This window comes from Channa argus, chromosome 1 (genome assembly GCF_033026475.1).
Source record: "Channa argus isolate prfri chromosome 1, Channa argus male v1.0, whole genome shotgun sequence".
Taxonomy (NCBI): Eukaryota; Metazoa; Chordata; class Actinopteri; order Anabantiformes; family Channidae; genus Channa; species Channa argus.
In genome coordinates, this window is record NC_090197.1 from 49,733,214 (window position 1) to 49,745,596 (window position 12,383).

The following is a 12,383-nucleotide window of genomic DNA, read 5'->3' on the forward strand; positions in this document are numbered from 1 at the left end:
GTCGCAGTTTTAATGGTGGTCAGGTGTCACTGGATCTCCAGTCAGGCAGAGCGACAGTTAATACAGTGCAGGATACCACCACATGGAAAAACAAAGCTGTCTGTAAATTCACTGACATGTCCAGAGGTGGTAATAGAACCGATAAGGTAAGCATCTATCTTTGAAGCCCTCATGACTCTTTGTAATTAACGAGGACAAGCAGAAGTGGTAAAGCACAGGATGATACATGTGAGCGATGCATCAACTGATTGTTGGCATAGCAATGTCAGCACAGCACAAACAATCTACTGCGTCTTGGCTTGTATCCTCTTCTTATCTGCAGGGTGATGACAAGGTGGACCCGTGTGGCCGGGGGAGCTGGTGGCTGGTAACAATGAAAGTAGGTGTTGCACTGCAATATGGTTTCGTGGCTTGTCTGTTCAGAGCAGTTCCAAACACTTTACTTGTTTGAGACTTAGAACCCGTGTAGCCGTAGCAGTAGCTATGAGTAGAATGCAGTACAACAGCTTCATAAACATGTTGCCACGCAGTGTTAGCAGTCATCAGGAACCGGCTGTTATTGCATAGCACTGTCCCATTGTCTGTTCCCAAAGTGTGAAATAACTCAAACGGACAAGTCCACTGAGCGTTCACCATACAAACACACAGACCTACATGATTATCAGCTTATCTTGATGTGATCTCAGCTTTCAGGCCCCATTGTTCATCAACTGCCTTCATTCTTTCTAATCGTGTGTTCTAGACAGGTTATGCACAGAGCAGGCAGCTTGATGTTTAACTTAACAGCTTCCATGTTTGCTGCACATTAACCGAGCAGTACATTTACAGTAGCTTTGCTTGTCAAGTTAAAACGATCAGACCATCAGCTAACAGATTAGGATCTTTCTGGATATTGGAATTTGTTAATGTCACTGGGACTTAATGACATCACCTGAGGATTATTTCAGTTGAGAGGAGCAGGCCCAATAAAATTACAACATCCACAGCATAAGCAGTTGGACAACATCATTTCAATAGAAAAGTCCCGTCCAATCTCCCCTATAAACTCTATAAAACAACAACAAAAATTGTTAAGTCGGCCTTTAAAACTTTAAATTAAATGCGCATAGCAGCACCAACCAACAACACGGTCACACAGTTCCTAAATATTGCCCTTTCCACTTTCCTCCAGGACACACCTATACCGGGTGTCTATCGCATTCGAGACTTCATTGAAGAAGCCGAACTGAACCCTGTGAAGAAGACGTATGGGTTTAAAGGTGTGGGTAGAAAAGCCCAGATTGTGGGTGTTCGTCAGGGGGATCTGCTGCTGCCTGGGGTATATGGATACACTGACTCCACCCAGGAGGTCCTGATGCACCAGGCATCTTACTCTTTCAAAAACTGCCCGCGGCCCGACATTATCACCCTTGGCATCAGAGACAAGGTGGGGTGCAAATATTATGTGTGTCCCTCTCCCAGTGAGATAAGCAATTGACCATAGTTCAAGGAATAGCTCCACATTTTGGGGAATATCCACTTACTTTTTGAGAGATCAAAAATTTGATGGCACACTTATGTCTGTGCATTAAAATACACTGGAGTGTTTTGGGTGATGATTGGGAAAGTTGAACTTTGGAGAGAGTCAGGCTGGCTGTTTCTCCCATATTCTAGTCTTCAAAGTAAGATATGAGATTTAATTTCTGGCTCTAACTCTACTTCTACTGAATATATGTACGTCTGAGTAGTATTGGTCTTTTTCCTCAGACATTGAATGATAGCAAATAAGTAGATTTCTTACTATTCTACATGGAAAAATCAATTGTGAAATCATATAAAGTAATGGCTAATGTTAACGCTTCTGTGCTGGATGCATGTTGTGGTTGTCTGTCCAGCTGTTCCATAGCTCATAAATGCCATAAGGGAATTTCTTCAAATTTGGCACAAATGTTCACTTGGGATAAAGGTGATTAGATTAGATATAAGTCGACAGAACTGGTTAGATTTCAGATGGTTCTAACATAAAGGTAACTGTGACTTCAAGTCTGTCCCATTCTCATCAACACAATATGTTGTGTTGATGTGGAGAAACGCATCGGAATTTCATTAAATCTGTAACAAACATCCACTTAAACTCATGGATGAATTGATTAGAAGAAAAACAACCTTTATTGTAATGGAGCACATATACATATTGCACATGTTACTATGAAGTTCTGTCTCTGCATTTATGTATCTCCGTGGGGGAGGCAGTGGTACCACCTGGTGGGTGGGCTGGGATTGGATCCTGCACCTTCTGCATCCCAGTCTGCTGCTCTACCCATTGCGCTGTTAGAATATGAGTCTGGACAGACATGCATGTGAACCTGACTGGTTGTCAGAAGCATAAAATCGGGGGGTAGTTGATTCCACTTTTCCAAAATCTTTGGCATTTGTAAGTTGTTGATGTTGTTGTGATTGACACCATAACTTGCTTCAGCATTGGTGCAGTGCAATAACCAGTCAAACATTTAGCAAGTTGGTACATTAATAGTAAAATTATATTGTCATCGCTTGTCAGATTTAAAGTTATTGTTTCTGGGAACTCTTGCTACATCTCAGGTCTCTGCACTAACCTGGTTTTTATACCTCTCGGCCTAATGGAGTAATTTAGTAGTATTTTATAAATGTGTAATTGTTCTGCTTTGATAGTACATTTAGCTTTGACGTCTAGGTATCATTGGAGTAGTTGGTGCTTTAAAAGTGCAGTCGGCGCTTCCCAAAATGCACCTGCAGCAATTAGACAGATAATTTTGTGATGGAAACAGAAGCCTGCTGTGGGCGATGTAACAAAGCAACCAGCAGCCAAAGTTTAAACACTTCTTTATCTTTATTCCCCTTTGCCAGCATATCAACACTTCACCATGTGATTACAACGTGGCAGCAAAACCAGTGGAGAAGATCCCCTGCAAGTAAGCACCCGACAAACAAGCCTCTCTTTAACTCTCAGATCACAGCCGTGAATCATCCCTTGATCGCTCAATCCGTCCTCCTCGCACAGTTTCTCCTTTCCTCTCTCGTTGTCCTCATAGCTCAAAGTCAGAGGAGCGATCATGAACCTGCTCTTTCATTCTCTCCGCCTCAGATCATACACAGCCTTATTCTTTTCTTCTCGTGCTCTTCCCCTCACTGCTCACCTCTCTTCTCTCTCCCCCCCCCCCCCCATTTCTCTCTTGTAGGCACGTGATGTTTCGGTCGACTGTGCAGAGGATCAGCTTTCCGCCTGTAAGTATCTGGTCACCAAGACTAGTTATTAGAACCATTCAGTCTTTTCCATTATCCAGGAAAGGCAGGGCTTCATTACAATACACTTTTGTTCACCACTATATTAGCTATGACCTCATCTATTTCGTATGTGCTGGTTATGACAACGACAAGATTCAGAGAAAACTGATCCCACAGGGTGTCTGATTGTATCATTTGCACCATTTAAAAGCCTGTTATGGCCCTGTACTGAAGGACCAGTCAGCTTTGGTTCATATTGCAGTGTTGGAGCCTGAGCTGTGTCCATGCTGGTAGCTGATGGACATTTGAGCCATGCTGGCAGCTGCTGAGTGTTGACAGAAAAGGAAAGGTGCTAAGAAATCCCGTGGGTGTTATTACTGCAGAGTTGGGAGCAGTTTTCTGGTGTTAGCGGTGTCACAGCAACTCAAAGACAAGTATATTGGCAAAGGTTAAGCGGCTTGTAGAAATCGTGGACCGAAAGCACGCATTCAAACAGCTGAACTGATGGCGTAGAACAGACACGTGTGGAACTAGGTTGAGGTGGTCTAATGGTTTACACTGGGTCCATCTGAAGATAGGAGGCCCGACTCAGCCCAGAGAAACAAATTACATGGATTTTAATAAAACATTTGAAATGAAAGATCCGTGAGCCGAAGATGTTTGGGAATATGACAAACCAAACAATTCTCTTTTCTGATTTGACTTAATATTTTTCCATCCCGGGGCCCCTGTTTGTCCCAGATTTCCATGCTGTTTTGCAACACACCGACTGAACGTGCCGCTTGATATATTCCTCTTGATATTCAAGCCTGTTAAAATTAACCGTCATAATCCAAGACATTTTCATATGAATAAATATCATACTCTCTATAGCTACAGCACATAAACGAGTCAAGTACAAGCTAAATCTAGTGCATGAAAACTTGCTGATCTAAGCATCTTTTGTCAGGTAGTTTATTTGCCAAAGGTGTTGCGTTAGGGGCAAGTTTCATTGCATGAGACGTTTCCGTTAATCATCAGTATGTTAACGTTGTCATTGCAGCTTGTGCCTGATGCTATTTTCACTTCAAATCCTTTAAACTGTCAGTACAAGTAACTAAAGGGTGAAAGATGTGACTACAAGATGAGCACATTCCATAATAACTTATATTTGTAGTCAAGTTCTGTAAACCAGATTCTTAGCTGCCAGTGTGCCTCCACGTGCATGTTGCCTATGTAACACAGGAGAAGCTTCTGACATGCTGTTGCACGGCAGGAAATTAGGCCACACACACACACACACACACATGCACTCATCAGTAAGAGTTTTACCACTGTTCCCCAGCTCCCGTGAAATGCACCTTGCATTAGCACCAGCATTGCAGTTGCAGAAGATCAACTGAAGGCACAACTGGGATCAAATGGCATATAACGGTGTCAGACATCCCTTCAAGGAGCAGAAGCAGAGGACAAGTGGCCTGCCTGTCTCCATCTGTCAGAATCACGAGAGTGGCCGAAAAAGAAAGGCTGGTCCTGTGAGACATGTCTGAGGAGGAGGTTGGGGTGGGGGCGTGTGATGCTATTTCTGCATGGCAGGCCGCTGGTGATGGCCAGTATGTGTGTTAGTGGGTAAGAGGAAAGGAGAAGTGAAAGGCAAGGACAGAAAGACAGATCTACTTGCAAAGACCATGACATTACAAGTGAAAATATACATATGTGATAGGCCTAAAAAGATATGGATATGGAACCCTAAAATAAGTCTGGTGTTTACTGCTCCATCACAGGATTCGAGGTATGGAAATAGAGTGCTGTCACTGCTCTCTCACTTGGCCCTGAAAATGTCTGGTGTCTGGTTCCATTTTTAACTTCAATGCCATTTCAGGTCAGGTGGCTTAAAAATGAAGGTTCATGTTGTTTTCTGAGAGGGCAAGACCCCATCCTTCAAAGGGGGATTTAAATAATTCAAGCTAACAAGCTGTTGGCCAGATAAAGTCTAGACTTCAGCTCGTTTTAGTATGTCAAGAACCTACTGTCAGCAGAGCGCACAAGTCATCCATGTCACGGACTTTTTCCCTTTATAGTTTCTGGAATCAAGCTGGGAAATGACTTTCATTTATAACTTCTCGTTGTCAAATTGAGATATTTCTGTCTTATCTTCATTTTAATTAAAGGAAATGTAATTATTTTAAGCTATTGTCTTGGTCTAAGCAATGACAGAGCGAGTTTGTTAGACACTGGGTGACATGCAAAATAAATCTGAATGTCACACATGGGTTGAACAGCAGTGGGCCAAGAATCAAACCCTGGGGTACTCCCCATCAAAGCAATGTGATATTATTATTTTTTTTATATCCACAGTATTAAAGGTACTAAAAACTCGTGTTTCACTTGTGTCAGTATTTTAATTAATATCACATCTGTAGCAGCACAGTCTCAGCCATTTACATTTGAAACACTTAATCATAGCAGTATTAGGCTATGTTTCATTTATTTAAAAAAATAAAATAAAAGCCTGATAAGAGTGTGAGCCATTAACAATTTCCAGCACATCCTTTTCCAAGCAAACCGAAAAAGCTGGATGGCAAGGTGTTAAAACAACAGGTGGACAGGCTACAAAGAAATGAAATAATAAAATCTAATGCACAATTAAAATGCCCAACTACATCCTTTAGAATGTTAGCAATGATAGGTTTAGGTTTCAGAGACTGAACCATGTGGTACAGTACAGTGAGCATAACTACTCACTCACCTGATAATACCTCATTTCTCTTACAGAGGGAAGGACCTGCTCCATGTGACTATAATCCCCAGACCAGACCTGAAAAAGGGATCACATCCTGCTTTAAATCTACTTTACCACGACTTCACTATGTAAACCCGGTGAGTCCACTACTTCACATGTCAGTACCTCCAGGATTTCCCACGCTTTTTTTTTTAGGCGGCTTAAAATGTCTGATTTTGTGATGGCATTTCCTTTATGTACGTTACAAGGTTTTTGTTTTTTTTTTATAAGGATTTAAATTGCAAAATAGCACAAAATTTCCAGGATTGAATTGATTAATTTCAGATTGTGACATCACAAATTTCTCGAAGGACTGATATGTGAGTCCTCTCTGTAGTTGCACACAGGTTACATGTAAATAGTTTTCTAGCATCTTAGTGGCTTTATGTCATTGGGAAACTTTTGATGAGCAAGTAAAGAATAACATGAGCCTTCATAAATCTATTGCATTTTTGTTTGATGGTAATTTATCTATTTTTAATGAGTTTAGTTATGATTTGCATTATCCCTTTAAGTAAAAGACGCATCACCAAATTGCAAAATTAAAAAGATGCAGTGGACAGAAAAGCAGAACAGATAAGCATTGGTAAGCAATGGCTTCAGCGCTTAAAACAAAAAAACAAAAAAAACAAAAAATAAGTTGAACAAGTTGCAAAGTGGTGGCCTAATGAAATTTTGCACGTTTGTTTGTTTTGTTGGCATATTCCACAGAAAACACCAGGACCAGGGGCCTACGAACCTTACTGGAAGACGGGTGACCGTTTGAGCACGCAGGGCTTTGATTCCTCGTTTAGCCTCTTCTTCCGCAACATCCCTTAGTGTGAACTGCATTTCCCACAATGCCGGGACTCTGGCAGATCACACACGTGACTTTTTGCCTTACTGGTTGAATAAAAACACAAAAGAAAGAAAACCTATAGTCTTGCGTTGCTTGTTTATTTGCACGTTAGTGAAGAATTCAGCGCTCTGCTGCTGACAATAAGCTACATTTGTGCTCGACGTGTTTCAGTGACGCAGCTCGGGGAAGCAGAATGATCTTATCTGCAACTAAGGGTACTTCATTCCACTTAACTACACGTTCCCCGTGTTGCTTTCTCCCCTCGTCTCTCCTCTCCTCTGCTGGCAGTCAGGCTGCTTTGCCTTCCTACTATCTCTGCCCTGCAATGCATTCAGGAGGAGGAATGCTGCTCCGCCATGCGTCACATGCACATAGCTTAGTGTGGCATGCTGCACCCTCAGATAACGCATTCAGTATTAGAGGCCAAGGCAGTGGCGTACAATAAAACATCTATTCTTATCGCTACCTACGCCGCATGCTTTTTCTTTCTTTTGATGAACCGAACAAACACAGAGATCAAAATTGATAGAAATCATCCCCACGTGGACTGGTGCTGTAAATTAGACAGAAACAACTGGAAGCGTGTCAAAAAAAAAAACAAAAAAAACAACACATTGCAGATTTGTTATGATCCTTCTTGTCTTTTACTTGTTTACGGAATAGTTTTTTTCCCCGAGCAGGATTTTGATTATTATTAGATATATTAGATCCAAAACTCAATTCATTTAACAATATCTTGGTGCTGTATTAAGTTTGGAGCACACAGTGCGACCTGTGACCTTAGTTTTCCAGTAAACAACTACAAACATGCCTCCACTAATCTCTTCTTTGACCGATGTGTGTTAAAGCTGCACAGACAGCTCATACAGTGGAGCCTGGTGCAGTCTGTGGAAATACTGCAATTAAACAATAATTTCCTCTCTCCACGAATACTGTACCCTGACAGCCTGCAAACATCTGTAAGATTGCAAACACACAACTACAGATTAGCAGGCTGCTGCTAGCTAACAGGCGAAGTAATACTTCAGATTTTTCTCCAAGGAGCCATTGTGATACATGGAGGATATTTACTTCACCATGGATGGAGTAATGTATGATGAGGGCACAGATAGCTACAATGTATCTTTGGTAGAGATCATGTACGTGATGCAGCTCTGTAGTGACACTAAAGTGATTTGTATAGGACAAAAATTCAGGTTAGTTTTTCAAAACATTATCATGGCACATCTACGTGACCGACTTTAATCTCCATCATTCTGTTTTCCTTCAGTTGCCGACACTTAGGAGGTTGAAGAGGTTCAAGAGCTGGAGCTTTTTCTCCTGGCCATTATTGTGGAGACAAATTAACAACCATTTCCACACAGAGAGGAAGAAAATCTTATTAACACGGGGCGTTTTACAGGACCGAGCATGTGTATCCCCTGCTTGCCAGGAAGATGCAATAAGAGAGACTCAAATGTGTGTGTGACCAGCAGCCATTCTACCCGTTGTGAAAGCACCGAGCCCCCGGTAATCTCTGACTCTCTCAACCCCCGCGTCCTTCCTCCCTTCTCATCTGAGTGATCGCCACAGTCCAGCACTGATCTCTGACATATGCTCCATACTGACGACTTAACACCCTCCATCTCCCACAGCCTGCCTCGACCACAGGCACGGCTAGGCACCTGCTTTTCCGCTGTCAATCAAGCTACCCCCCTCGTAGACACACATTGCTTCAAAGAATACACATGTGGGCACACAATTCGATGAATGCACACTCACGCATGCTCTTGTGATCCTTTGCTTTTCAAAAATGTGATTTCAAACGGATGTGTAAACCTGCAAACACAGACACACACTACTTGTCATTTCTTAGAGGTTGGGCTTGAACGTCACTTTCATATTCCTGCAACATATTATTTACATCCACAAACACATAAATATTTAAATATATATATGTGTGTGTGTGTGTGTGTGTGAAGAAACGCATTACTGAAAAATGAAAGTGGATGCATGAACACTGCTGAGATAATGATCAGGATAGAACAGGAGCAACACATGCATCACAGTGAAAGCTGCAGCCCCGCACAAAGCCCACCACACACACACGCAATCGTTTCATCGGTGTTACTCTTTCCCGTGAAGGATGGTGAAACAGCAATTTGAGTGTGATTTAAGATGTGAGTTGTGCTGGCGCCGTCGAATTACTGTAGAGGTCATAAGAACATCTGGTGTCAGGCCAAGTCGTACAGTACAGGCTACAGGCTACAGGCAGGCATCAACTTCAGCCTAATGAGATCCCGTCAACGTTCAGGAAGCGGTGTAGCCCATCAGTGAGGGTTCTGGAATAAATCTGTGTTTTTGGCAGCTTACAACGGGAGGTGACCCTGCCACTCAGTGGTACAGCTGGGCCAGAGTCAAGGACATTGAATTAGAAGCTTAGTTCGGACGGCATGCTGAGAAAACACGACGCTGCTCCAGAATGATAACGAAAGCAGGCAACTGGAATATCCTAAGAATGTGAGATTACTTCAAAGTCCAATGCTGGTGTGGGACCAATGCCATTATCAGCTGCACAGAGCCAGCTTAAGGTCACCAAGCAAATAAACTCTTAAACAGAGCAGCCATTGTTTGCTCACTGATACTGAGCTCTCCTGTGCTTCCCTGCCGTATAACATGTGCACCTTTAGAAACCCCAAACAAAGAATTGGCAGGTTCAGAGGTGGTGCTCCTTCCAGTCAACTTTAAGTCCGGGTCACATTCACTCTCATCACCACAGTAAAAGGCGATGACCAGCCAGCTGAGGGATTTAGCAGGCAGTGTGACATGCCAGGAGGGTGACCAGGTATCCTTTTACCCCCACTAAAGCTGCTGACAGACACATCGGAGCAACATTACGCTTCTATTAAATGGCATTTAAAAGTTTAATCAGCTCCAATGGGAGACTGTTAGCGAACAAGAGGGTCATTGTTTAAGTGGGTAATGGCGCTGGCACTGTTGTGGTGTGTGTGGACGTGAACCAAGAGCGCTGGTGGGCGATCAGGTAAGCTGGAGTGACTGACGGAAGAGAGCTCGCCTGCCAGCCAAGCTGCTGTTTACCGCAGTGTTACTGGACTCTGTCGTTGATCATTTCAGCCTGATAAATGAGCAGCACGTCCAGAAATCAGTCAGATGGAAACAATGTGAGAGGATTTCATGTCTTATTTCATAACATGAAGCAAGGGTGCATGTTTGAGAAAAGGACTTTTTGCACCCAAACTTCCATTTTCTCCTTGCGACTACACTGTATTTTATATAATAGAATAAAGGTTTTAAAAGTATAGTTTGACATTTTGTGCGATGTGCTTACCTGCTGATAGTGTATCGGAAGGTTGATACCATTTAAATATTGTAAAAATGAAGTAACAGGTAGTTACTTCATAGCTACACACATGGTTATTATTATCACACAGATGATTATTTTTATTAATTTATTATTATATTTACAAACATCTCAAGTTAAGTCAGAAAATAAAGATTCAAAAACAGAATGCTTGTTTGCCAAAGTGTTTTTTGACATTTTGAATCCATTCATCTGCATGTGGACACTGAAACTCTTGTTACGCACTGTTGGAAGACACTTGGCCCTGTGGGACAAACTAAGTATATGTCTACGGTGGCATTTTATTTATAAATGAGATTATGGAACCACATCTGATCCTCATAACCTCCATCACACCCCTCACCCATCCATGACTCCCCAGCCTTGTTTGGACACCACAATGATGGTTTATGGTTTCCTTCTTGGCACCCTACACTGGCACTACCCAGCCCGTGCCCTGTATATGCCCCTTCTGGGCTGTTCAGCACTGCGCACACACACACACACACGCACACATCACTCTACGTTTTCACCACTTTTGATGCTAAGTCATTGGTTACTGATCACAGTTTATTTCAGTTTGGGTTCTTGCTTGATGCTGTTTGTGAATGTGTCTACTACCTATTTATTGTCTCCTAAAAGTACCTCAATACCTATATATTGCATATAGATATATAGATCACCATCACACATTAAAATCATACACGCGTTGACCAGCTGCATAGCAGCTCCCCCATCGGTGTATGAGTGTGTGTGTGGTTGAGAGTGCGAATGGGAGAACAAGAAGCAGTGTAAAGTGCTTTGAGTGCCAATAGTTAGAAAACGCTATATAAGTGCAGACCATTTACCATTTAAAGTATTCAGAGCCCTTCACATATTGCACGCAGTTATGAGCTGTAGCTGTAATTGATAATTGATAAAACTTCCATTTTGCATGAGCAACAATTGCATTACACCACCGTGTGTTTTTATTCCTGTTTCCACTGCGTTTACATCACTTTCCCAAACATCGGCTTCATGAAGGGCGATCAATTGGTTGTTAGGTTAGTGTGCATTAGTTACAGCTAAGTGTACCTAATAAACTGGCAACTGTTTGTGTGTCTGTGGGGACACTTTTGGTCCAGTGAGTAGAACTTCATCTGTCCATTGACATTCTGAAAGGATGTCAGTCTTCTTCCTACATTTATCACTCTCCTTTTACCAGAGCTGTCAGGAACATGGAATATGTGTGTGTGTGTACTTCACAATATTTCCATGTGCCTCTCATTTTCAGTGAGTGTGTGTATTTGTGCATGTGTGAACACACCATGTTATATTTCACTCCTTACCCACAGGGATTAGACCATTCATCTCCCGAAGGCCCTGTGTAGGTGTCACACACAGTGCTAATGAGGAGAGGATGGAACAAGGGAGAGCCGGCTAGAGAGAAGGAAAAAGGTAAAAATAGATTCTCTCAGATGGCAGAAAACAGGCCACAGTGATCAATAATTCCCACGTGAAAATCGAAAGAATCGATAAATGAGGGATTTTGGTAACAGGTGCAATGGGGACGTGGGCGACTGTGGAGATTTTTTTTTGAAAGGACAGAGAAGGCAGGGAGTAGAGTTTGTTGCCCTGCAGGGAGGGAGAGGGTTAAGAAAGAGGGGGGGGGGGGGGGGGGGGGTTGCTGAGAACAGGAACTCCTCCTTTGACACAAATCAATTTACACAGGCCTGAGACATTGATTATAGCTGGCTCATGCCTCACGTGGAAACAGCAGACATCAAACCCAGTGATAAGCCTGTAAAACCACACAACGGGGGCATTATCTGCTTCTTGCTGTGTTTGTGTGCGCGCGCACGTCTTGTCTGTGCATGTGTGTGTGTTCAGCAGACCAGATATCTCTCCGCTTCCCCAGTTACTCAAACAAGGGGATGGCTGCTAGGCAACCAAGCCACATCATATCACATCAGGCGGGCCAAGAGAGAGCGAGAGACATATAGAGAGATAGTAGGAGAGAGAGAGAGAGAGAGAGAGAGAGAGAGAGAGACAGAGAGATGGGAGGAGGAGGGAGTTTGGAGGTAGAAAACTGTGCTGGCAGTATTACATAAGCCGGCAGCCCAGTCCCACCGCTCACATTAATGCGGTTAGGCACTCGGAAGTGATGTCCATTAGTCACAGGTGAAGATGCGGCATTCAGCAGTGATTTTTAAAAGCCCGGG

At 42.8% G+C, this 12,383-nt stretch overlaps 1 protein-coding gene across 2 annotated transcripts; it reads left to right on the top strand.

Annotated features, from left to right (window-relative positions):
* The first annotated feature begins 20 nt into the window (after positions 1–20).
* Positions 21–8,588, top strand: stpg4 (sperm-tail PG-rich repeat containing 4). Of its 2 annotated transcripts, XM_067473818.1 has the most exons (7): positions 25–146; positions 323–379; positions 1,172–1,426; positions 2,866–2,930; positions 3,198–3,243; positions 5,998–6,102; positions 6,716–8,588. In XM_067473818.1, the coding sequence occupies exons 1-7, from the start codon at positions 117–119 to the stop codon at positions 6,821–6,823; spliced, it is 666 nt and encodes a 221-aa protein (XP_067329919.1). In that variant the 5' UTR covers positions 25–116; the 3' UTR covers positions 6,824–8,588. The 2 variants fall into 2 exon arrangements, with proteins under 2 accessions (XP_067329909.1, XP_067329919.1); XM_067473808.1 differs by having other exon boundaries at positions 21–379.
* The last annotated feature ends 3,795 nt before the right edge of the window (positions 8,589–12,383 follow it).